Raw genomic sequence first — 25,406 nt, 5'->3', positions numbered from 1 at the left:
CTAACCACTCCCCACATCCTCTGAGAAAAGCCCTCTGCAACAAGAGGCCAGGCAGGACAAAGTATTAAAAAATAAAAGGCCACGGCTACTGCCTGCCTGGCTGACACAGAACCTGCTGCCTGCAGCCCCAAGGCCCCAGGCAGACCACGCTCGGAGGTACTGAAGCGAGCTGGAAAACACCTGCGGAGCGCTGACCCAGTTCTGCAGCCCCCCGCACGCGTGCACTTTACAAAGTGGCTCAGCAGCCACGTTACAACTGCGGACGTGATGCAAGGAGCAGGACGGGACGGGCAGGCCAAGGTCAGCAGCCCGTCCCCACAACTTGAGCCCTTTTGGTGCAAGTGACCCCTGCGGGCTGCCCAAAGACTCACTGCAGGCTTACTCGTGCTGATGCCAGAAGGAATCATCCCATCATCCTGTCTCTCTCTACACCACAAACCAGAAATTTTCATTCAGTTGCCCCAAATACAGCTTGAAGCTTGCGCTTGGCAACAGCTCTGCCCAATAAAGCACCTAATCTAAGGGTGACAGTTCATCATTCCTTTGGCAGCGTGTTCCAAGACAAATCCTCAAAAATAACATTCAGGACTGCTTTCCTCATTTGTATGCCTGATTTCAGACTTCAGATACTGGTTCCTGTGCAGCTTTTCTTCCCTAAATTGAAGGGTGCTTTAGAAGTAGTATTTTCATAGAATTACAGAATATCCGAGTTGGAAGGGACCCACAAGGATCAGAGTCCAACTCCTGGGTCCCCAAATGACCACCCCAAAAAGAAAATACCAGATCATGTGTCTGAGAGCGTTGTCCAAACACTTCTTGAACTCTGGCAGGCTCAGTGCCATGAACGTACTTACACATTAATCAAGTCAACCCCCAAAATACCGCTGTGATTAGCTGAAGAGACTGAGAACTTCAGCTTTAAGCACAGCACCTTCTCCAGTCCTCAGATCATTTCTGCATCTATTTTCTTACATGCTCTTCAATTATTAATAACCTTTTCAAAATACTGGCTGCTCAGTATTTTAGTGAACAAGTTTCTAGTCATAAACAAACCGTGGTCCCAGTAGGCCTGCGCGTCAACACTGCGAGCTACTTTTCCGTGACTCTGCTTGTGCTGGCACTCCCATTATTTTCGTCACTGACAAACAAGCACCGGCCGAGCACTTGGAGCTCTGCTAGTTCTGTGCTGCTTCCAGCCGCCGGGCGCAGGAGCACGACACGCTCCAGCATGGCCAATCCTACCAAAACCTGGAAGGACTGGCAGATCCACCATGTGAAATGGTGTGCAATAATTAACGCAAGGTGATGTGAGAATCGACGTAAACCTCAAAGCTTGGGCAAACCTAAGAGTTCAATCGTCATTGGTGACGCTGTCGCAGTAAGAAGCAATGCAGATGTGGTCAGTTACGATTTTCTCCTTTCCTATAACAGGATAAACACCTTGCATGGACCCTAAGAAGGTGCCTAGTTATGTGGCTACTGCTCACATAAGGGAAGGCTGACCTTTTTCATGTCTCTCCCTAGCCAAGGAAGTCTGTCCAGCAGCCCCATGCCTAACTAACACTGCGAACAAGTAACACTGCTTCCAGTTTCCTGGCATGTTCCTCACCTTTATTAGTGACGTATCTCCCTAATGGACTGCTAGCTTTACGCAAGCTACAGAAACAGACTGGATGTTATAGTCGGCTGCCTTGGGACACACCAATCCACAGAGCTTTCGGGTAGAGGATTTCCACTGCTATTCTGAACAATCAAGTCTGCAGCTTCACTCCCACTGGGATGGTATGAAGCGAACCAGATTACTGCAACAGCAATGAGGCAGCCTTCAAATCCTTAATGATCCTCCCTGATTGAATCTCTGACCTCCCAGAGAGATGCCTACTTTGCTCACCTGGTACTCGCTCCAATCAATATTCAGAGATTGGGTCAGAGAGGCTGGGATACTTAGTGGGGCATCTACATAATCCTGGAAGTAGAAACCAACAAGAACAAAAAAACCATAATTGGTTAGAGGAAAAACCATGATTTGAAAGCAATGAGTTTCAAAAAACAAAGCTTAAGCGCAGTAAAGCCCCCAGCTTTCCATTTTATACCTGTTTCCAGTTAAATATGAGACCTTCAGCTGTGTAATCCCGGTCTTTGTACTCCTTAAAAAATTCACAGCCTGCAAGACATGAGATAATGAACAACTGTTCAGCCAACTGATATCTAACAGCCGAAGGGCCTGTGGGACTGAAAGTGCTGGCAGCCCTGGGCTCCAGAGCACCAAACCAATCAAAAGTGTTGCCTGTGGGAAGTGAAGAGCAGTAATCAGTACAGCGTGCAGCATGGCCTCCCAGCAGCAGCAACCCAGAGCACTCAGCAGTGAACACACTCACACGGCAGACAAAGAGCAAACTCCAAAGGCACAGCAAACATGAAGTCTGAGGGACCCGTTTTATTCTCTCAAACAACAGGTTTCACCAAAGGCCTGCGCGTTGCAGGGCCACTGACTTTTGCACAGATCTGAAGAATCAGCCTGGCATCCTGAGTGAGAAGGAACCAGCAAAAAGAGATGCTGGTGGAGCCTGGGGAAAGCCAAGTTTCACAGGGCGTCTGCTGCAGGTAACAAGAAAGGGCTCTGTCGGAGGCAGCTGCGGTTTCTCTCACATTTAAGTCTCCCCTTTCAAACACCAGAGTTGCCCTGTGTGAAGAAAGCAGGTACATAACCACTTCCAAGGTTTCCCCCAAGCCCTCCCCTCCTGAAGTTTCTGCCCTACGGCTCCTGTTTCTTCTCAAACAACTATTTGAAGTCTCTGCTGCAAGCTGCAGTCACTTAGTCACAGCTGAGCAGCACCATTAGCACTGCGGCTGCCTGCAGGCTACATGAAACACCTCTCCTGAGGTATGGTGTGTGCCACAGAAGCTTCACAGCACCCACGTCACCAGGACACCCCTGTGCCAGGCACTGCATACACAAGCTTCGATCTCCTACTCCGCAAGTCACAAACAACTTCAATGGCGAAAAAAATCCATGTGGAAGGACAGGACTAGTCCTAGAGAACACGCAGCCAGGAAGCAATCTGTCAGTTGAGATTTAACTCCAATTAAACACTGGCTTAAAGCAAAGAGTGAGGGATTATAGCAGCAAGCATTGGCACCCACAAATGCCAACTACCAGTCAGAAGGAAAGGAGGGCTTCTGTACCAGAAAGCACAAAAGCTTCTGCAGATACCCCATTTTAACCCAAGTCTTTCACCCTAGACAGTCGTGTCTGGACACTGCTTCATTCACCTAAGACAACAGGATCTCAGAATAACTTCAGAGACAAATTACAAGATGGAAATTCTTTCGGTGCAAACCTGGAAACGCTGATAAGAACCTATCAATCACTACAGTTTGCCAGTCACTAGAGGGGCTGCTGATCCTCAGATGTGCATGCCTCGGATTTAACAGAATGATAGCATTCCCCTTTGGACCAGCACTGCTACAATCAGGTAACATCTACAGGGAGTTTCCAGTTTGATAAGATTTACCTCTAGCATGGCAGTGAAGAGCTGCTAAGAGACAGCAAATGTCCCAAGTGGCAGAAGAGGAAGGAGCATCACTGGGTATTGCACACTGTGCAGATCCCCACAGTAAGAACGCTACAACTTAACTCACTTCTTCCTCATTCTTTACAAATGCTACAAAGGACCTATGCACACTGTCTTTCCCATGGTCTAAGTGTGGCAGGACAAACGTCAGCAACACGCACCCGTGGCACGTGCTATAGAATACTCTTATTTCTCGCAGCCCTTTGCAATCACCAAGGAAACCTCCATCGAAATCTTAAAGCAGCTTCTCTGAACTGGCACTAATTACTGTGTAAGAAAAGTTCCACCTTTTTTTCCCCTACACACACCTTAGGGGGCAACAACTAGTAATCAAGGAAAAGTCTGAGTGTGGATCATCCATGACCACTTTGTCCCTGTCCCCTTTTCTTTGTGCGCAAGGGAAAAATAAGAGTCCTTTGTGGCAGCCAGACCTCGAACACAGCAGCCTCACACCCAATCATGTTACCGAGCCCGGCAGCAGCAGCCAGCCAGCAATATTCAGCTCATCTTCAGCAAGTGACCCAGCGGTGGTTGCTAGGCACAGGAACTGATATAGCCAGGGAGACGGACTGGAGTGCTTTGCATCTCAGCCACACGCCGCAGGCGCGGGTTAGCGGTTCTGCCTAGCACTGAGAACGTATTACAGCGGTCCTCTGGAAGCAGCAGGACCAGGAAATACCCCTAAGAATTGTGGGTTTATATACAGCTTGCTTTGTAGCAGGTAGTACTTTGGAGTCGCAGGGCTGTCAACGGCCGCCTTGACCCCAGCCCCACCACTGGGACGTTTTCTCTGTGCCTGAATTCATCACAGCTGCTGAGAAATTCTGCTGCCACCTCAGAGTGCCTAATGCCAACTTGCGGCACCAGAATATCTAGATCTGTTGCACTGCTCTCAGTCTAAAAGAGCTCCTCTCCTGAGGGAGCGTAGGTAACATGAAGCAAGCCACAGCCACTGCACCACACACACACGTAGTTCCCAGTCCCCAGCAGCAGATTGTCACCTGTCCCTTGGGAGTCCCTCTGGACATCAGTCCTGTACCTGGGTATGGGATGGAGAGAAGTGTGAAATCAGCATAACGTTGAGCTTTGTCCACCTTCTCAGAAGACGTCACACTGCACAGGACAAGAGGAAAACAGCAGACATTTGTACAGATTTTTCCATGGAGACACCGGCATCCAAAAAGCTTCCTGTTGCATTTCCCCGCATAATGACTCGACTCAGGAATGGGCAGAGGCAGAACTTATGCAACACATCCAGATTAACAGGTACAGCCCTAAAATATGAAAGCTTTCCTCTGAGAGGAACATCAGGAGAAGCGACCTGCTCCTATACACAAGCGGAAGGCTCCCCTTTCTGAAAAGGGGGTTGCCACATCACTTCAAGCTCTACAGAGAAAACCTACTCAGACTGCAGAAGACAGATGAAAGCAGTTATCTTGCCCACTGATACAGCTTTCTCTGGTGTGAAAGTGTGGGGTTCTCTCTACAGCAATGTCTGATGATCCTTCTGTAGGACCATTCCAGGGACTGCTCCTAGGATGCTGGGCGCATGCCCAGTAACAATTCCCACGTGAGGGCTGCTACCTGCAACTCAAAGCCTGCAGAAAAACAAATGAACCCAGACTCACTTCAAGCCAAACTTCACCTTCTTGTTTTCCACCATCAGATCACAGATGTATCGGACGGAAAGGTAACGGAGCAGCTTGATGTCATGTCCTCTGACCTTGTCAAACAGCTGGGAGTCTGCGTTTCTGCAACACGGAACAAGGCAAAGCAACATCAGCGTGGGAGACTGACCGCGTCACCTGCACAATACTGCCACAGTTCTTCCCTGAACTGCTTCTAGCCAGAAGCCCCACAGTACGAGCCTTGTCTCCACAGCTCAGAGTCAGACTCTGCAATGAACTGATATGCAAAATTAGTGCTAAGGGTCCCCTCTCCATAGCTCACTCTGTTCTGCAACCAGCATGTTAACTTGCAGAATATTTTCCCCAGCCTACAGATCTACTTTTTTTTAGTGAAGCACACACTTCTGTGTAATTCAAGTAGCCTTTTAATGGCTTTGTATCATTTATATATTCAAGTCCCTTCCCTCTGGCAACAGATTAGCAGGCGTCAGTTACACGGGCTTCAGCCAGCCATCAGCATTCAAGGCATTTTCAAAAATCAAGGAAAGTGAGACCCCAAGCTTGGCGGCAACCTCAAGCCTGTACCTGAAGGCCAGACTAGGAAAGAGCAGAACTGAATGGCTGAGTGAATCAGCTTTGGTCCAACTCTTTTCCTTGTCCCAGTGACTGATACAAACCTAAGTGCAGAATCTTCCTCTGAAATGTCTTCTGCATCTGCCCAGGCATCATCAGAGCCCCCTGCAAGGAAAGCATTAAGAAATGAAATGTGCTTAAGCCAACACAATCCCTATTTCTACAGACGTACACGTGCCCAAAAAATCTCCACATACAGGCGCTCTCAGTAATCCCCCACATTTCCTCCTCCTGAAGAGCCCGTTTTCTAATGGAGCCCACCCTTCCCCTGGCGTTGCCAAGCTCCAGGTCCTATACTATAGGCACCCAATACTCTCCTGAAGAGTTCTCCCTGGAGCCCGGTATATCTCACCGTTAGGAGGATTTGATTCCCAACGACTAGCCAGCAATAGCGAGGCTTTATTTATTCCCACCCCCAAGTGCTCGGGAATCAGTACCCCGAAGCCTTTGGGCTGCCCTACTTGCCTACACGCTTCCCATAATTCACTCTTCAGCTCCAAGCTCTTTTGCTACCGCTTCCTGCACTGAGAGGCATGGCACTCTGTCCCGTGGTATGGTGCTTGGAAACGGACACCAGATCTCAGGTTTTGCCCTGTCACTCAGGGCCTGATACGAGGAGGTCCAGGACACTTCCGCACCTTCTCTCAGGAAAAGCCTTGTCTCTCTGTCACGTCCCAGCGCTGAGCAGCCCAACCAGGCAGCCAGCAGCGGACGGCTCCTCACTCACCTGAGAAGATGTAGTTGTAACCAGTGCGCCCGTAAAGCTCTCCCCAGCCAGCCAGCGTTGCTGACCTGCAAATATGCTGGAGGAAGATTTTGTTATTAACCACACAGAGTCCAAGAGTCTTCCCCGTCCCTGTACCCAGTCTCTGGCCCAGCTGCTGCCCCGTTACAGACACGGCTGTACCTACAGCCACTGCCTCTCGGCAGCCTCCCCCGCAGCCCTGACCCAGGGCGAGTTCTCCAAACACATCAGAGTGCCAAATGTCTTTATCTGTAGCTAGCTTTTTATATCACTTTTTAATTTCCAGTTCTCCAATGCACTAATGCAGTCAATTTCTGCTAAATTGGCAGTATCTAACATCTGATAATACTCTGCTTGAGCCTTATCTTCCACGCTCCTGTTGATAAGACTGGGGACGGTCCCAGTGCCACCCCAGGCAGTTTACTCCTGCTGAAGAAGGTCAGCAGGTTCAGCCCAGGACGGCTTCGCTCAAGCCAGATTAAAATCATCACAGGTTTGATTCTGCTATTCATACAGCGTTTCTGAATTGAACTAGGAAAACTGAATTAAGCTACTTAAATGCTAAATGAGACTACTCCTACAGGGCTTCAGAACAGCTAAAGTAATCCACATCAAAATGAAACCAATTTCACTTTCTTATAGATTCCCTTGCAGACAAGCCCACACGTTCGTAAGACCGTTTATGCAATCTTGCCTCCCCAGGGAGCACACAAGGGGAACTTCTTTTTAGGGATAAAAGTTATTCAAAGGGAGCTCACTACTGGAAAAGGGAAGGGGCAGAAAGTGACAATAGCTGTCTTTCCCCTCTCAAAAACCAGGTAACTTTGGTCCTTCAGAAGGAACACATACATGGAGAAAACGTTCAATCTTCGGTGCGGTGCTCATGGCGGGTGGGATAAAATAGCCTGAAGTCCCCGCAGATGATTTATATAGCCTGGACAGCAAATGCTGCTTACTACTAGAGGCTGCCTGCCTGTGCCTAAGAATAGATTTTTACAGCATGAGGAAAGGTGACAACCGACCAAAGATGTGGCTGCACAGTTCAAATGTCACGGAGAAAGGTCATTTTCTAAGTTAAGGCAGGTAACCCGCGAAGCTTTACCTTTCCCTTGTACAGAATGACCGGGCAAACAAATCGTCCTCTACACCTCGCCATCTTACTCCGGTTGATAAGGTCCTGCAGCTTGCCGACCTGCACAGTGCTCTCAAACCTGGGGGACAGAGATTCAGTTCAGTACACGGAGCATCTTCCCATGTCTTCCAGCGAAGCAGCTGGACACCCCGGGCTGTAATCCCCATCCCTTGGGCTCAGAAGCCAGCTCTGATCTTAGCAAGCAAGGTCATTTCTTTAAGAATCGTTTGCACTACACGCGTGGATACTTCCCTGCCTTCTCTTTATTTTGAGGGACCAGCTGCACAGTACACAGCGAGCATCTTCAGGAGCAGCAATGTGCTGGCACTATGAGCACGGTCTGCTTCAGGCCAACGCGGGGCTTATTAGTGAAGGACGGCCACAGTAAGCCTGTGTCTGCAGAAATACAGAGCCTGCTTTCCTCTCCACCACCCTTCCGTCAAAAAGAAGCTCAGCACTAGTGACTGTCAGAGAAGCAAAAATAAATAAAATAGAAAATCAAAGCTTGAACACTCAGTGAACTGGTCACTTGAGCACATGCATCGCTGGACAGTTAGACAACTCCCTGGGAACTGCCTCGTGGGTTGCACAGGGGAGTTACATTCACGTCAGCTGCATCCGAGCAACTACATTTTACGTTCTTCTGGTTAAAGTAAAACGGGAACGTGCTCTGAGTTGGAGACATATTTTGGAAGCAACTTACTGCTGTAATTTTTCCAAGTACCAGCCTAAATTTGACAGGAATCCAAGCTGACACCTGCACTGACCGCACCTCCTGAAGGGCTGCGAAACTCAGAGGAGGACCAGAGTTCCCACAAGGAGCTTGAGAAGCGTCCAGACCGACAAAACAGAAGCCAGATGAAGTCCAGTCACACAAAACTGCACGATCACGCACTTAGAGATGATTAACAAGATTTTCCAGTTGGCCCTCTCCAGCAGCAGAGCTCAGCACAAGGACTTAGCTGAACTCATCGATCTCTGCATGCCCGTAAGTTATCGACCGACCCACTAAGTCTTACAAAAGGGACAAATACGACTGTGGGAAGCTCTCCAGCGGGACTGAAACGTAGCAGTGCAGGGCACCCAGGAGACCCACACGTGTGCGGTGAGGCACAGAAGCCCCCAGGGATGGCCAGGGGACAGCGTGGGGCAACAGAACCTGCCACGGCTCAGTGAACGAAGATTAAGCGAGGACAACAATACAGGCACTCAGGTGTGTACAAGAACTAGCAACGGAGAGGGAGAAGGGCTCAAAGGCAAAGAATAATGCTAGGCTAAGAAGAAATGAATACCTGCATGCTAGAAATTAAAAGAAAGTTTCTAAGCTTCAGTATCAGTAAGAGCATGGAGCAAGCTACCTACAGCAGGCATTCAGCAAAGGATTAGAAAAACCTTATGAACGTGGAAACTGATAGGTTTGTGGGAAAGGTTATGTGGGGTGCTGCTGGTGGAAGCAGGGAGACAGCAAGCAGTCCAAATCCCACGTTTTTAAAACAATTTAATTCCCAGAATTCATAGCTGAAGCTTCAGATTTTTCACGTGTTTCCCTACAGGTGTAACTACTTCCTCCAGCTCCAAAAAGCTTTGACATTTACTAGAATTCGAAGAGTGAGAAGCCAAGCTAATTTTTAAACAGCACGGACACAGGGGCACTAAGTGCACAGCCGGGGAAGTGCCAGCACAGTTCCTGTGCCACGCAGCGGCACGCGACACCGCGTGCAGGCAACGGGAGCGCGCACCCGACAGGCACAACCCGAACTGCTCGTCCTTGGCACTGCGAGCAGCCAGGAGCTCCGCTCTGCAATATTCCCCTGCTAGCACGCCCTCCTCAGAGAGCATGCGAGTAACACACGCTGCAGGAACATCATAAGGCTGCCTGGGACCAGGCGAAGAAAGAGGTGGAAGGAATGCCACGCGTCTCAACTCCTAATTCTCGGGATTTTCAAGTGTTTTTTTTCCCGCAGAAGTTTGTTTTCCGGAAGATAATACTGGGCATCTTTACCCCTCTGTTAGTTCTCTTACTCCAAACCAGCCCCCACACCTGGATTTGTCTTTTTAAAGGCAAGGGGAACACGTCCTGTGAGAGCACACAACCGGTTTGGTAGCTGTATAACCTATGCGAGGCCGAGGCAGAGCCGCTGGGCTCTGGCTAGCCACAGCAGCGCTGGAACTGAAGCGTTCCTTCACGTTGCTGGATTACATGCACCCGTAAGCAGATTCGTTTGCAGCGCAGACGTGTCAGAGAACTGGCAAGTGGAGCCAAAGACACGGCCCGTGCCTGAGCGCTGGGGGTTTCCTCTAAGTGCAGTCGCAGTAAGTCCAGAAGAACTGGGCACGTCGCAGCGTCCCCGTGCCTTACAGCGTCCTCCCGCTCCTGCTGTGGGCCAGGAGAGCTCTCGGGGCGCAGGGCAGGCGCTCCTGGCTGCCAGACGCCCTCTGCTACTTTCTGCAGCTCACCGGGAGCAGCACCGAGCCAAAGGGCGCCCAGCTCCTGGGGCTGGTAGCCACAGACACACCGAATTCCTCCCACGCCTCCGCTGCCTCCCGCTCCTGCCCGGATCTCAGAGTGCGGGAAGCCAAGCTGGAGGAACACTTGAACAAGACCATTTTAACCCCCCCCAGCTGCCCAGACACAGAATGAACAGGGTCAGGAAACCGACCTGGGTTTAGAATAGCCAGTTTTTGCTAGTTCCCTACAGAAACAGCTGCACCAGCAAAACTGATGGGGCAGCGCCGAGTTCGCACAAGCTAGAGTTGCTTCCAAAAAATGTGGCACTCTCAGAGGTATGAAGTGTCTCGCACACTTCAAGGAGCTCTTACCAGCTGAATAAGAACATTACAAAGATGAAAGGCAGCCCGAGACACTACGTCCTAGAGGGATCGGCCCATTCGCCGGAAGAGGTTCTTGCGTTCTGCAACACAAGAAGCGCAACATTCTCTGTATCGCTAAGATTCGTGTGGGATTTCTGAATTATTCCGCAGAATACAAAGGTGCAACCAAAAGCTGGGCTCATGGAAAAGGTATTGAGCAGCTTTTACTGAGGCTACTGGCCAGAAATCAGAAGGAAAGGGGTGGCGAAGGGCAGCCTGCTGCCATGACTCTCTGGGACAAGAAACCGAGACTTGAAAACGAATTGGCATTGTAAGTGTTGATTGTCACCGCTGGCTTGCAAAGTCTCAGAAGAAAACAGGGCACTGAATGTGAGCACACTTGTTTGGGTTACTCTGCCCCTCAGGAAAGTTAAGTAACCGCTGCTCTTGCAAGACCGGGAAAAACAGAAGCGTTTGCTTTCTCTTCCCTAAAGACCCTGCCAGTTGCGTTTACAGCTGCTGACTTCACTTTCCCTCTTTCCTGCAGTGAGGGGTTTCATTTTTCTCATCTGATCTAACCTAACTTCAAGTAGAAATTGTCTCACCTGACAGCCAGCTGGGGCAGTTTTCCTGACCCCCCCCCCCCCCCCACCTCCAGCAGCCACACCGGGCACCAACTGATGGATTCCTTCAGCAGGCAAAGCAGCGGGAAGCACGTCACTACCGCGGTACGAATGTGGCAACCACCATCCTTCGAGCGCCCTACTCCTGTCACGATCAGAGTCAAAGCTGCAGAACCACGTTATGTTTTGTTGGAAGAGGGGGGGAAGAAAAAAGGGGGCTGTTTTTACAGCCGCGGGGAGCAGACAGTGCTCAGCCACGAGCGTAAACAACACTGTTCTGGGCTTGGGGGCCAAAGTCCAGGAGTGTGTTCACTTCAAGTACGCTAAGCCGCGAGGGAACCTTTCCGTTAGTTACTGAAGCTGAGTGCCACAGCTCGTGGTGCGGGCACGGCACAGCTGCTGAGATTGTGTCTGCCTGTCCTGTCCCTGGGGGGATCCCACCCCGAGACCCTTTCTGCGCTAAGATCTCTCTAACCGCAGCCCTTCTAGCGTGGCCACGGGCGCTTGAGGAAGACAGGGCGAGCACCCCACGGCCCCGAGCCCGACCACAAGCTCTCTGCGTGTCCGGGACGGGGGCAGAGAGGCACCTCACGGAGCCAGCGGGGTGCTGGGGGCTGCCCGGCACGGCAGGGCTGGGGCACCCCGCTCCCCCCGGCTCCCCGAGCCGAGGCCGTGTTAGGAGGAACACCACGGCAGGCGGGGAGCCCGGGCTCGCCCCGTGGGAGGAAGCCGGGCACGGAAGCTGCAATTAACGGGGGGGGGGGGGGGGGGGGCAGCTGTAATTAACGGCAGCCCGGCGGGGCCTCCCGGGGCGGGGGGGGAGACAAACCACGAAGCCGTCCCCGTGCAGGACACCCCGGCGGGGCGAGCAGGAGCGGCAGGGCAGGCGGCGGGACGGGGTCGGGGACCGGGGGCCGGGCGGTTCCGGGGCCTTACGGGTCACGGGCGGCGGCGGCGTCGCGCTCGAGCAGGACGATGTGCCGCGGGTAGTGCGCGCAGACCTCGCCGTGCGCGTTGGGGATGACGCTGTAGCGGTAGTCGCGGCCGAAGAGCTCCAGGCAGCGCCGCTCGATCCGCTCCACCTGCGGACAGCCGCCGTCAGGGCCCGCACCGGGAGCCGGGGCCCCCCCCGGTACTCCCCCCTCCCCCCGGTGCCCCCCCGCTCACCTTGGCGGCAGCCCCGCCGCCATCCTTGGCCCGGTACTGGGCTCGGGAGAACTCCAGCAGCAGCTCGGCCAGACCGCGGTCCCCGGAGCCCGCCGGGGGGGGGCAGCCGCGGGCCGCCGCCATCTCAGCGCCGCCGCCGCCGCCGCCCCATGGCGCCGCTTCCGCCCACCCCGCGCCGCCGCCGCCGCCGACTTCCGCCCGGCCGCCCGGCCCCGCCCAGCGGGCGTCGCGCCTCTTCCGCCCGGAGATGACGTCATCGCGGCGCGACGCGCCGGGGCTCCGTTAGCAACGGGCGTCGAGCTGATGGGGGGGGGGGAGGGGAGAGCTCCGTGCCCGGTGCCGGTTACGGGCTTGTCAGGACCCCACTGGGCCTTCCCCGCGGGGGCTGTGGTGGCACCGGGAGCAGCGGCGGGGCCTGAGGCCGAGCGGGGGCTTCCCGAACCGTGACGGGGCCTCCCGAGCCCGGCCGGGACCTCCCGAGCCCGGCCGAGTGTTTCCGAACCCAGCCGAAGCTCCCCGAACCGGGCGGGGCCTCCCGAGCCCAGCCGAGTGTTTCCGAACTCAGCCGAGCCCCCCCCCCGCCCCGAGCCCAGCCGAATCCTCCCGAACCCTGCCGAAACTCCCCGAGCCCTGTCGGCCCCTCCCGATCCCTTCCGAATCCCTCCGAGCCCAGCCGAGCGCGGCCGAGGGGCGGGGCCGAGCCCACCCGAAGCCCAGGCGGGCGGAGCCGAAGTTTGCCGAGGCGGGGCCGAGCTCCGCAGTGGCGGAGCGCGCGCGCACGCGGCGGCGGCGGCGGCGGCGGCGTCGGGGCCGCGCGGGGCGCAGAGGCGGCAGCCAAGATGGCGGCGCGGGTGGCGCAGGGGCCGGCGGCCCCGGGGCGCGCCTAGGCCGCGGGGCTCCCCCTCCCCACCCCAAAAAATAACCCCCACCCCCCCCACCCCCCGTTTCGGGGCTCCCGCGGCGCCCCCCGTCAGGATGCTGCCTTCCCAGGAGGCCTCCAAGCTGTACCATGACAACTACGTGCGGAACTCGCGGGCCATCGGCGTGCTGTGGGCCATCTTCACCATCTGCTTCGCCATCATCAACGTGGTGGTGTTCATCCAGCCCTACTGGGTGGGCGACAGCGTCAACACGCCCAAGCCCGGCTACTTCGGGCTCTTCCACTACTGCGTGGGCTCCGGGCTGGCGGGCCGCGAGCTGGCGTGCCGCGGCTCCTTCACCGACTTCAGCACCATCCCCTCGGGCGCCTTCCAGGCCGCCGCCTTCTTCGTGCTGCTCTCCATGGTGCTGACGCTGGGCTGCATCACCTGCTTCGCCCTCTTCTTCTTCTGCAACACCGCCACCGTCTACAAGATCTGCGCCTGGATGCAGCTGCTGGCAGGTAGCGGGCGGGGGGGGGGTTGGGGGGGGGCTGGGGGGTTCTGAGGGGACGGGGGGGCTCTGAGGGGACGGGGGGTGTGAGGGGGTTGGGGGGGTTCTGAGGGGACGGGGGGGTGTGGGGGGGTTGGGAGAGTTCTGAGGGGACGGGGGGATGTGGGGGGTTGGGGGGTTCTGAGGGGACGGGGGGGTTTGGGGGGGTCTGCAGGCACTGGGTGGTTTGGGATTCTGCAGGTTGCCAGGTGACTTTGGAGGCTCTCCCGGCACTGAGTGGTTTGGGGGTTCTGCGAGTTACTGGGTGTTTTGGGGGGGTTCTTCGGGCACTGAGTGATTTTGGGGGTTCTTCGGGCACTGGGTGCGTTGGGGGTTCTGCGGGTACTGCGTGCTTCTGGGGGTTCTTCAGGCACTGGGTGCTGTGGGGGTTCTTTGGGTACTGGGTGTTTTGGGGTTCTTCAGGCACTGTGTGTTTTGGGGGTTCTCCACTCACCGGATGCTGTGGAGGTTCTCCAGGCACTGGGTGCTTTCAGGGGTTCTGTCGGTTACTGAGTGGTTGGGGGGTTTTGAGGGTACTGGGTGCTTTTGGGATTCTGCAGGCACTGAGTGTTTTTGGAGGTTCTTCAGGCACTGGGTGCGTTGGGGGTTCTGTGGGTACTGCGTGCTTTTGGGGGTTCTCCAGGCACCGAGTGTTTTGGGATTCTGCAGGTTCCTGGGTGCTTTTGAGACTCTTCAGGCACTGTGCGCTTTTGGGGATTCTTCGGGCACTGGGTACTTTTGGAGGTTCTCCAGACACTGAGTGTTTTGGGGTTCTGCAGGTTACTGGGTGGTTTGGGGGTTCTGTGGGTACTGAGTGCTTTTGGGGCTTATTCCAGTACTGTGTGCTTCTGGGGGTTCTCCGGGCACTGAGTGTTTTGGGGGTTCTCCAGTCACTGGGCGCTCTTGCAGATTCTTCAGGTGCTGCATGCTTTTGGGGGTTCTCCAGTCACTGGGTGCTGTGGGGGTTCTCCAGGCAGTCCCTATTTTGGGGGATTCTTCAGGCACTGTGTGTTTTGGGGGTTCTCCAGGCACTTGGGAGTTCCTGAGGCACCAGCAGCAGCACCGGGGCACCCCCAGCCACCCGGCACTAAAAGCTTCCCCCAGCCGCCAGCCCTGGGGGCTGCCCCAGGCACCAAGCACCAGGAGCCAGCACCGGGTTCGGCCGCACCGGGGGCTCGCCCAGACGTGGGCACCCCGGTCCTGGCAGCGGGGCCCCCTGGGGCGGCAGCAGCAGCAGCAGCAGCAGCAGCAGGGCTTCTCGCAGCCCCAGCGTGGGCTGCAGGCAGAGGCACGGGGACACGGCCTCGGGCATGGGGTGTGCCGCAGGACACCCCAGTCAGGGTCCGGCTTTGGGAAACCCTACAGCAGGGACTGTCCCACAGAGTCAGGGCCAGTGGAAGGACCTGCGCACAGAGCCCCCAGCTGCCCTTCCAGGAGGTGCTGTGCCCACACCCGCCCTCGCTGCAGGCGGTGAAGGGCTGGCAGGACAGACCGGTCCCTGCCCTCCATAAAGAGACCCGAGCCCACGGAGGGACACGGTACGTTTCCTTCGATGTCGCTTCAAAAGTGAGCGCAGGCTCGAGCCTGTTCATCCCCCCTAAAGCTGGTCCTGTTCATAGATCTCCTTAGCTCCCTCCCCAACCAGACAAACAAAAAAACACCACTACACACCGGAGAGAAACCCCAACACCCCCATAAACTCTCTCCTCAAAGGCACACCATGCCCAGAACCCCAGATTTTTCCCAGAAGGGTCTCAGCACACACGTGGTGCAGGATCCCCAATACCCCCCCCCCCCGGGGCCGACCTGCAGGCCCTCCTCACGGGCACTGCCGTTTGGGAGAGGGGCCCCGAGGGGAGACGCTGAGCTCCCCCTGCGACACCTGCACCTCCTCCTCTCTCTGCTTTTACCACGCCTGGAACTACATCTCCTTATCGCCTGGAAAGCGAGCGTGGCCAGACCCAAAGCTCCCTCCAGAAGGACCCAGAGTCCCACAATGTTCCCAGTGACAGGAGCCCACTGTGACCCCCCCGAGAAGGGTCCCTGTGGGACGATGGGGGCCATTTGGGGTCTGCCTGGTGCTGGGGGCTCGCAGCTGGCCTGACACCGTCCCCTGCAGCAGGCTTGGTGTGGTAATCCCGAGCTCTCCTCAGGACCACAGCCGGGCCTGGAGCTGCCTTGGCTTATCGGGGAAATTCCTTCGTCTTTAATTTTCCCTGGCCCGAAGATTTATGGGTTTAAGGCAAGCTCAGAGCCCAAATCCCTCCGATCGTCAGCAGCTTAATCAAGGGGCTCAGTCTGCCCAGCTGGTGCTGCTGCGTGGCGGGGGCAGGGCCCCCAAGCAGCACTGGGATTCATTCAGCAGCCTCCTGCCCTGCCCAAGCCCCTGGGTGCCTCTGGGGCAGCTGGAGCAGGGACACCCTAACCCTAAACCTAAACGCTGACCCTAACCCTAACCTTAACCATAACCCTAACCCTAATTGTAATCCTAACCCTAAACCCTAACCCTAACCTTAAACCTAACCAGAACACTAACCCTAACCCTATCCCTATTCCTAACCCTAAACCTAACCTATCCCTATTACTAACCCTAACCCGAACCCTAACCCTATCACTAACACTACCCCTAGGACTAGCCCTAGCCCTAACCCTAACCCTAATCCTAACCCTAAACCTATCCCTAAACCCTAAAACCTAACCCTAACCCCTAACCCTAAGCCTAACACTAACCCTTAACCCCTAAACCTAACCCTAAGCCTAACCCCTAACCCTAACTAACCCCAACCATAAACCTAACCCTAACACTAACCCTTACCCTAACCCCCAGCCCCTAACCCCTAACACTAACACTAAACCCTAAACCCTAAGTCTAACCCTAACGCCTAACACTGACCCTAACCCTAACGCTAACCAAAAGCCTAACCCAAAGCTTAACCCTAAATCTAATGGCGCAGCTAACCCAACACTAACCCTAACCCTAACACTTACCCTTAACCTATCCCTAAACCTAACACTAACCTTAACGCTAAAACCTAACGCTAACCCTAATCCTAACCCTAACCCTAAACCTAGCCCTAATCCCCAATCCTAACACTAACCCTAACTCCTAACCCTAACCCTAACTCCTAACCCTAACCCCCAGCCCCTAACCCCTAACACTAACCCTAAACCCTAAATCCTAAATCTAATCCTAACCCCTAACCCTGACCATAATCCTAACGCTAACCGAAAGCCTAACCCAAAGCCTAACCCAAAATCTAATGGCGCAGCTACCCCGAACACTAACCCTAACCCCTAACACTAATCCCTAACCCTAACTCCTAACCCTGACCCTGACCCTAAGCCCTAAACCCTAACCCTAACAAAAACCCTAACACAAACCCTAACCCTAACCCTAACCCAACCCTAAACCTAACACCAACCGCAACACTAAAAATAACCCTAATCCAACCCCCTACCCCCTAACCATAACCCTAACCCTAAGCCTAACCCTAACCCCTAATCCCTAACCCTATCACTAAACCCTAACCTCCTGAGGGCCACAAACCCCAAAAGCTGCTGCGTGGTGGCAGGGGGGGGTCAGGGAGCTGCCGGAGCCGTGCGGGGGGTGCCGTCAGCGCGGCGTGGGGGAGGACACGTCACCTGCGTGGGCTGGGCGCCGGGGGCTGGGCAGGGGCCCGCCGGCAAGCTTCGGGGATGGGGTGCTCGGGGGCGCCTGCGGCGCAGGGGGAGCGCAGCGGAAGGGGAAGGAGAGGAGAGGCAGAGTGGCAGAAGCAGCAGCGAGGGCTGAAGTGTCGCAAAAAGGCACAAAAAGGAGGCGGAGGGCAGGGAAGCACGGCCCTGCGGGACGGAACGGGACTGGCGAAGTCAGGAAGGAGGACCCGGAGCTCAGCGTCTCATCCAGAAAGGGAAAAAAAAAAGTTTAAATCTTCAGTGTCCAATTAGTGGACGGCAATCAGGGAAGGGTTTAATTAGAGCTGCACGGAGAGCCCCAGCTCCAAAGCCGCTGCCCCCCTAGGAGGAAGCTGGATCTAATTAAGAGAAAAGACTGATTGTCGCAAACAGAGCCCGAGCCATCTGCCCTGCTCGCAATCCGGCGACGCAGAACCGGAGGTTTCGCTAAAGCCTTCTGTTACAAAACCCGAAATGTGCCTCAGGTGCGGGGACGGCACCGCCAGCAAGCCCCTGGGACGGGCGCCCTCGAGGTGTCACCTCGTGCCCCGCGTGTGCAGCCACCTGCGGCCGAGCAGAGCAGCGGCAAAGTCATCAAAGCACTGAACGAAAACCGAGCGGGTTCGAGCCCTTTCTGTGCCCACGGCACAAACAGCGCTGCTGCATGGCGGGTCCCAAATCCTCCCGTGGGAGCTGCTCCGTGGGCTCACGGCCCTTCCCGGCCCTTGCAGCCGAAGCAGCCGTGAGCCCCGCTTCGCACCGGCTCGCAGCCCTGTTCTCAGGCCCTCGGTGCTGCCCCGGCTCAGCCCGTGCAGCACAGCGCCGGGAGGCGGCTGCTCCCCAGCACGCAGCTGCCCGCTCGCCTTTATGTCCCCGGGGTCTCTGTTTTGAGGCGAGGGTTGTGCGCGGTCCCTTTCCTTCTGCCGTTCGGCTCTGACACGAACCAGCTACCCCGGTCCCCAAAGTCCCTGCACCGTCGGGGGGTCCCTGAGGGGGGGTCCCCAGCGGCAGGGACCCCCGGCACCCCGTCGGGCACAGCTCAGCACCGAAGCAGCGCCGGCAGCGAGGCCCGGCCGCTGCAGCGAGGCCGGAGGGAGGCTGCCGGAGCCGTTCCGGGAGGTGGTGCCTCCGCTGCGGCTGCTGCACGTCGGAGGCAGGGTTTATTTATAGCCCGCTTCGGGGACTCCCCGAGCAGGGGTGCACGTGATGGGCAGGTGATGAGCGTGGGGGCAGCGGTCAGGGAGCCCAGGCCGGGTTTAAGGACCCGCTGCGGTGTCACCCTCCGTTACCTTGCGTTCTCCACGTTTTGGTCCCTCGGGGCTTGCTCACGGAGCTGTGAGTGGGGACATCCTCTGCTTGCGGGCAGGGTGCAGGGCACGTGCAGCAGAGGGGGAAACGCCAGCCTCCACCCGAGCCTGCAACAAAACCAGGCAGCAAAAGCAGCCTAAATACCGGCTCTGAACCTGCAGGCGCAGCCCTGCGGGGCCCGGGCGACGCGGGGACAGCCGCGGCGATGTCCGGGTTTGCTGATTGCACCTTGGCGGGGCCTCACCTGCCAGCGGGAGCCCGTGTCCGCCTCGCTGGGGTCTCGCTCCCCCGCTGCAGCCTGAGTCACGAGGCCGAGCTCCCTGCAGTGAATTTGCTTTGCCAGGGTAACACAGCCCGTGAGAGGCACGTTCATTTGACAGGACCCTGACAGGGGAGGAGCGTGAAACCACAACATAAAACCAACCGAGGAACACCAGATCCTCCAGCCCAAAGCATCCCCCAAGCAGACAGACACCCTGCAGGCACTCAGGGTTGCGGGCAGGAGGGGACAAATGAGCTGTTTTAAGTGAAAAAGAAGGTTTTTCCTGCAGGGCTGTGTGCACCTGTGGGCTGTAGGGGCAGGGTGGGCAGGCAGAGCCCCCTCCCTGTCCCCTTCAGCGTCCGTTTCGCTGCGTGCTGCTGCCAGCACTCGGGAAAGGTCGGGCTGGCGGCGCGGGAAGGCGCTTCCAGGACGTGGGGTGGGCTGGGGACACGCAGGAGAGGGAACAGCTCGTGACAGGGGACGCGGCGTGCTGCTGGGAGCGGGCGGGACGGGCGGCCGCGTCCCTGCCTTCCCCGCGGAGCGCTCGGTGCGGCGGCGTGCCCGACGTGCCCAGCACCCTGCCCAGCACCCTGCCGTGCCCCACGCTCGCTTTCCGAGGGGCCCTTCAGCTGCGAGTGGCGGGAGGTGCTTTGTCTCGGGGGCACGTACAAGCCTCTGAAATCTGTCCTGACACAGGACAAAAATACTCACCGGATGCCTCAGCTTCTCTGCGACGCTATTAACAGATTAAGGAACCCGCTGTCCCCAGATGTGCTGGGCCAGCTCTGGGGCACGCGCACACAGCCCCGCGGGGCCATGGTGGGGGCTCCCTGCGGGCATGGGCACGCCAGGCAGGGGATCAGCGCCCCAGGACGCAGCACCCAGCCCCGCCGCCTCCCTTCACGCCGCCCTCTGCCCTCTCTCCCGCAGCTCTCTGCCTGGTGCTGGGCTGCATGATCTTCCCCGACGGCTGGGACGCGGAGACCATCCGGGACATGTGCGGGGAGAAGACGGGGAAGTACTCCCTGGGCGACTGCTCCGTGCGCTGGGCTTACATCCTGGCCATCATCGGCATCCTCAACGCCCTCATCCTTTCCTTCCTGGCCTTCGTCCTCGGCAACCGGCAGAACGACCTGCTGCACGAGGAGCTCAAGACAGAGAGCAAAGGTGGGCGCTGCGCTGCCGGGGGGTCCCCGGGGGACCTGGGAGGGAAACGACACGGGCTAGGGGGGAGCCGCCACCTGCAAAGGGACCTGCCTGGCGCGGCAGGGAGCGGGAATCGGGCGGCCGAGCCCCCGCCCCGCCCTGCTGACACGCTCTCTTTGTGTTTTGACAGATTTTGTCGGCACCGTGGTAAGTCCTGAGTGTCACCGTCCTGTCCCCCGACCCGCGCGTGGCATGTCTGCGTGTGACTGTGCCGGGCAGCCCCACGGGGATGGGGAGGCCCCGGGGCAACAGGGTGGGGGGCAGCAGGGTTGGGGCAGGCGCGTGCATGGCACAGACGGCAGCTGCCCGGTGCCGCCCCCCCCGGGCTGCCATGCCCGACGCGCTGTGCTCTCCCCGCAGAGGATATAAGGCCGAGCGTCCGCAGCAGGACCCTCCTCCCGCAGCCGGCAGCCTGGGCGCTCCCTCCCCGTCCTGCCCTTCATCTGCTGCCGGCGGCCATGCAGCGCGCCGGGGACACGCCAGCCGCCCGCCGCGCCCACATCCACGCCGGCACCGCCATCCCATGCACCCCGCCAGCCCCGCACCTCCGCCACCCGTGGGCCGCCGCCGCCGGGGAAGGATGCCCCAAACCTGCTTCGTCCGAGAACGGCGTCAAACTGCGGTTTCATTTCGAGGAAAAAAAAACAAAACATCTCAGAGTTTTTAACAGATTTCTACATCCCCAGGACTCCAGACCTGCTGCCTCCCGCCCCAACGCGTGCCCCGTGACGCCCCGCGCCGGCTGCTCTGGGCCCCAGCACCTTCCCCGCTCCCATTTTGTACAGCTCCGTGATCCTGTCTCCACAGCCGGCGGGACCCGGTGGCCGGGCCGGGGCCTGCCCGTACTTTTACGTGTAAATTAATATTCTCTAAACAGGGTAAAGTGACTCGAGCCCCCTCGCCCCCAGCCCAGGAGTCCAGCCCCAGGACCTCATGCTTTCCGGTGCCGCTGGGGCCGCCGGCCGCCGCTCGCTCCCGCCCAAGCGTGGGGACCGCAGGGGCCTCACTGCCGCGACGCCCGACTCGTGCCACCGCTGAATGTAAGCCCTGGTAAGTGGGAGCAGCTGAAAAATGCAAAACCCCTGGGGCGGGCACACAGGAGGACCCCCCACATCCAGCCCCGGCCGCTGCCAAACGCCTCCCCCCCCATCCCCATACGGTGCTTTATCTCCACTGGTGACAGCGAGGCTCTCCCCGCCACGGTGCGCAGGCACCGGCGGCCCAGCCCCGTCCCCTGGCTGCACCTCACCGGCACGCGGCCGCGGGGAGCCGAGGGCTCGGTCGCGCAGCACCCAGCAGCCGGCACCGACACCCCGGCACGGGCGGCCAAGGCCCGGCCGCGGCTCTGCTGGCCAGACCAGGGCGGGGGCTTCCCCACGCGCCCGCCGCAGCCCTCGCAACGCAATAAAGTCCTCAGCACCGCCCGCGGCTCGGTGCCAGGAGCCGGGGGCTGGTGGCAGGGGCACGAGGCCGCACGGGGGGCTCTGGAGGGGCCGGAGGCAGGCGGTGAGGACGGGTACGGGAGAGGGGCCGCGGAGCCGGGGCGAGGGGCGCAGCCGCGCGGTGGGACCGCTGCCGGGACAAGGCGATGAAGGGCTGTGCGGGAACCGCCACCCGGCGCGCCCGGGGCTGGCGGAGCCGGTAAGTCGTGCCCTGAGACCCTGCGGGGTGGCGGCGAGGGAACGGAGCCAGAGCCGTGCCGAGACCCCGAGCGGGAGCCCAGGGCCTCCCGGGATGTCGCGGGCGCTGGCGCTCCCCCCGCAAGCAGCCGCTGCCTGCCACCGCCCCGCGGCCCTCAGCGGATCGGGAGCGCTGTCGCTGGCTGAATCGGAAAACAAACCAAGAAAAATCAGTGGAGAAAGGAATACAGTAGCTGTAATATATCTGTATTTTAGTACAAAGTTTGATACAGTGTTTCACAAAACCTTATTGAAAAATATAATTCAAACCAGATGAGCTCTGAGCCCTGTGGTGTGGTGGGGAGCGGGACGGGCGCTGGCTATTGGCCCCAGGTGGGGAGTGGCCAGGTGGGGAGCACGGGACTGAGCATCCTCCGTGCAGGGGGCAGCGGCCGGTGCAGGTCCCCTGGGACAGGTCTGTCCCCAGTGGGAGTGCGAGGCTGGGGTCCCACGGGTGGGTCTGCCCAGCCTCCAGCTGGGTCGGGGAGTTTGCTGCTACCTGGGGAAGGTGCAGAGATGGAGCCAGGCTCTGCTCAGGGACGTGTCGCAGCGGACGTTCCCGGGAGGTGGCAGGGGAACCGCGTCACTGCGAGGGTGGTCAGACACGGGAGGCGCTGGGCACCTCACGCACCCCAGCTCGAGGATCAGCTCTATGCCAGACCCAGCTCAGGCTTCCTAAGGAAAAGGCAAGCAGAGTTAAAACTCAAATCCCTGCGCATCAGCACACCAGGAAACCACACGCGCGCCGGTAAAAAACACCACCACCACATCCCCAAAACAGGTTTCAAAGCAGGCAAAATGCAGGACACGTCCCCTACCCCTGGCCTCCTCCCCAGAGGAGCCTGAGAGAGAAGAGGAAAAGAGCAGCAGCACAGACGCTGTCTCTCACCGCCAGGAGCTCTGGTGATTTCCCTTTTCTCAGGATCTGCTCACGCTGCCGCACCTGACTTCAGCTGAAACGCTGGCAGAAGGGAGAGCGTAAGGCAGATTCGGAAGCAGGAGGTGCCAGATCCATGCGTCTGCCCCTGCAGTGCTTCATTTACCCTGCACGGGCAGGGAAGAGACCAACGCGCCCACCCCACCCCACGATCCAGGCAACAGCGTTCAAGGCCGTAAGAAAGCCGGGGATTTCCAAAATACTGGTTTTCAAGTTAAGTATTTTTATTATCAAAATTATTACATCTCTTGTGAAAGTTCAAATGTTACAGCATGGTGTAAAAACTCCACTAGAGTAAGAAGCTACAGCCCCCACCTTTCCAAGAGCTTTCCAGGGTCCCTCCCTCCTGCCCCCCGCTGCGTCCGGAGGTGCTGGCGCCTCTGCGCAGGGCCCCCCCGGCCCCCTCCTGCCACCCGGCAGGGCAGAGCCCGCCTGCCCCATGCTGCTCATAGCATGAAAGGGGAGGCTGCACACCCAGGGCTAAGCTGAGCGAAGTTTACACCTATTTTATACAGTATACAGACACCCAACCGTGGGGTGACAAGTTCCATCCCAACACGCTCACAGCCAGACAGTGTGAGAAAGTTAACTCTTTGATTCAATATTTTAAAAGTCTCCCCTAGGTTGAACAAACACCTGATTTCAATTGTGAATTAGAGAAACCTGTAACAGTCCTAAAAAAAAGGAAGAAGACTGTGCATCTGAAAAGACAGGGGAGACAGACTCACAGCATTATGTTATCCAAGAGAAAGGAGAAGTTCCACTGCAGCACCAGGGATGACACCTGTCGTATATTAGCTAACCTACTATGGTTATAACTGAATATAAAATTAGATAAATAAAAACACGCCCGATATTACAGTAAACAAGTGAGAAAGAAGCTGGCAATCTTATGGAATTGAACAGACAGCGCACTGTGTTTGGGCTGGCTCTGCCGCCACGCTCAGCGGGAAGGAAATCCCGCGCGCGCCCGGCTCGGCACGGAGCAGGGTCCCCCAGCCCCGCCACAACCCGGACCCACCCCCGCCACCTTCCTGCAGCCCCTCCGGACAGCCGCTCGCTCCTCAGCCAGCCTCGGGCACGCCGCAGCATCGCCGTGCTTACCGGGGCGTGCGGGCAGAGCCCTGGGCGCGGCGGCGTGCGGCAGCACCCCCGGCACCGCTCCCGTTCACACACCCGTGACCGGCGCGCTGACGGCGCCCTGCCGGAGCAGCGCGCCACGGTGCACCCCAGATCCTCTGCAGCGACAGGCACACGCACTCCAACCCCCCCCCCGTGCTTGTTCACATTTGCGGAGACGCCGTTGTCCTGGAAAACGCTCCGGCCGTGGCAGTCATCACCCAGGCCCAAGGGCAGCGGCATGCGCTCATCTGCTTGTGACTGGAATGATCGTAACGGGTTAAAGCCCTCCCCAGAACGCACCGAGAACCTGACCTACAAAGAGAGCTTTGGGATTGGAGTTAAACTTCCCCAATGTTTTCTTTAAACCGCTTTCGTATAAAAAAGATGTCCGTACTGCATGAGTGACTATGGCCATGGGCACGGACAAGAGACAGAGGCTGCACCACAGTCATTGCACTTGAACCATTTTCTTTTTTTTTTTTTTTCATTTTTTTTCTCCTCTCTTCTCTTCAATGTACCCACGCATTAGGGAACAGCTTTGCTACAGTCTCTGCCTCAGAGAAATTTGCTTTCTCCTACGAGACCAGAGGCCAATACTGCTCACAAATCTCACCCGTGCGTTTCAGACCTCAGCCTCTGACCCCTGGCAGCCCAGCATCAGGTGCAAGCTCCCAACACCGGCCCAGGAGCCACTTCCAGCGGTGACTGGAAGGAGCTATGGGCAGTTTTGTCCTCCTGGAGTCCAGGCAGCCCTAGGAAAGTCCTGTTTGAGTCTTTACTCCAGAACCTTGAAGCTGCTGAAGTCTGTACTGATGGACACTGCTTCCCCCTCGGTGCGGGTAGTGTTGTGCATTGGAAATCACTCCCCCCCGGGAACCCTGGTAGAGAACAGACTGCCCCGAATTCGGTAGACTGATAGTCCGCAAGTCTGACTGTAGTGACCGAGCACTTTGGGGAACGGAGGTGGAGCCCGACGCTCCTGTGCAGGGCTGGGAGCCAGGCTCGGAGGAAAGAGAGTCCACAGCCGTCGGCTGTGCTGGGCTGGCAGCAGCAGGGCAGCTCTTCTTCAGGAGGCTGCCGCTGGCACTGCCAGAGTGCTGCTGGCTGCTGTAATACACCGAGTTCCCCGCAAACAGGGCAGAGGAGTCTGTGGAGACCGAGTGGGCAGGGCTGGAGTACGAGGAAGAGGAGAGGGACGTTTCTGAGGAACCGTGAGAGAGGCTGTGTCCTGTCCTCTGTGCTGCTGCTCGGTAGCTGTAGCCGGGAGAAGGAGTAAGGTGTCCTCTGTACGGGGAGGAACTCTGCTGGAGAAGGGTCTGCGATTCGGCCTGGGGGCTGTCGGACTGCAGGAGCTGGGCAAGGTAGCGGGGGGAAAAAAGAAAAGACACGTCAAGAAGACCAACTTCTGCACCTCCTACCTCATTGTGCTCCTGCTGCTTAGCGTAGCAGGACTGGGAATAGTTTCCAGCTAAACCCAGTTTCCCCCCCAGTGCTGT

At 57.5% G+C, this 25,406-nt stretch overlaps 3 protein-coding genes across 8 annotated transcripts in view; 1 reads left to right on the top strand and 2 right to left on the bottom strand.

The window, feature by feature from the left end:
* Positions 1-12,502, bottom strand: part of MTMR14 (myotubularin related protein 14) — a 30,999-nt gene extending 18,497 nt beyond the window's left edge. For 2 of the 3 annotated variants that reach the window (XM_083796204.1, XM_083796206.1), the window contains exons 1-9: positions 12,315-12,502; positions 12,084-12,229; positions 7,684-7,792; positions 6,564-6,639; positions 5,881-5,941; positions 5,204-5,326; positions 4,615-4,688; positions 2,094-2,164; positions 1,892-1,966 (exon numbers count right to left, since the gene is read on the bottom strand). In XM_083796204.1, coding sequence (XP_083652330.1) covers positions 1,892-1,966; positions 2,094-2,164; positions 4,615-4,688; positions 5,204-5,326; positions 5,881-5,941; positions 6,564-6,639; positions 7,684-7,792; positions 12,084-12,229; positions 12,315-12,437 — 858 coding nt within the window. In that variant the 5' untranslated portion in view covers positions 12,438-12,502. The remainder of the gene's footprint in view (positions 1-1,891; positions 1,967-2,093; positions 2,165-4,614; positions 4,689-5,203; positions 5,327-5,880; positions 5,942-6,563; positions 6,640-7,683; positions 7,793-12,083; positions 12,230-12,314) is intronic. The other variant, XM_083796205.1, reaches the window with a different exon arrangement.
* A 590-nt stretch (positions 12,503-13,092) lies between these two features.
* On the top strand, positions 13,093-22,123 carry LHFPL4 (LHFPL tetraspan subfamily member 4). The gene is made up of 4 exons (XM_083796226.1): positions 13,093-13,695; positions 19,897-20,133; positions 20,303-20,319; positions 20,533-22,123. The coding sequence occupies exons 1-4, from the start codon at positions 13,290-13,292 to the stop codon at positions 20,539-20,541; spliced, it is 669 nt and encodes a 222-aa protein (XP_083652352.1). The 5' UTR covers positions 13,093-13,289; the 3' UTR covers positions 20,542-22,123.
* An 871-nt stretch (positions 22,124-22,994) lies between these two features.
* Positions 22,995-25,406, bottom strand: part of SETD5 (SET domain containing 5) — a 77,801-nt gene continuing 75,389 nt past the window's right edge. For all 4 annotated transcript variants that reach the window (XM_083796101.1, XM_083796102.1, XM_083796103.1 and 1 more), the window contains one exon: positions 22,995-25,262. In XM_083796101.1, coding sequence (XP_083652227.1) covers positions 24,663-25,262 — 600 coding nt within the window. In that variant the 3' untranslated portion in view covers positions 22,995-24,662. The remainder of the gene's footprint in view (positions 25,263-25,406) is intronic.

This window comes from Anser anser, assembly GCF_964211835.1.
Source record: "Anser anser genome assembly, chromosome: 12".
In the NCBI taxonomy this organism is placed as follows: domain Eukaryota; kingdom Metazoa; phylum Chordata; class Aves; order Anseriformes; family Anatidae; genus Anser; species Anser anser.
The sequence above is the reverse complement of the archived record's forward strand: the minus strand, read 5'-3'. Positions and strand labels throughout refer to the sequence as shown.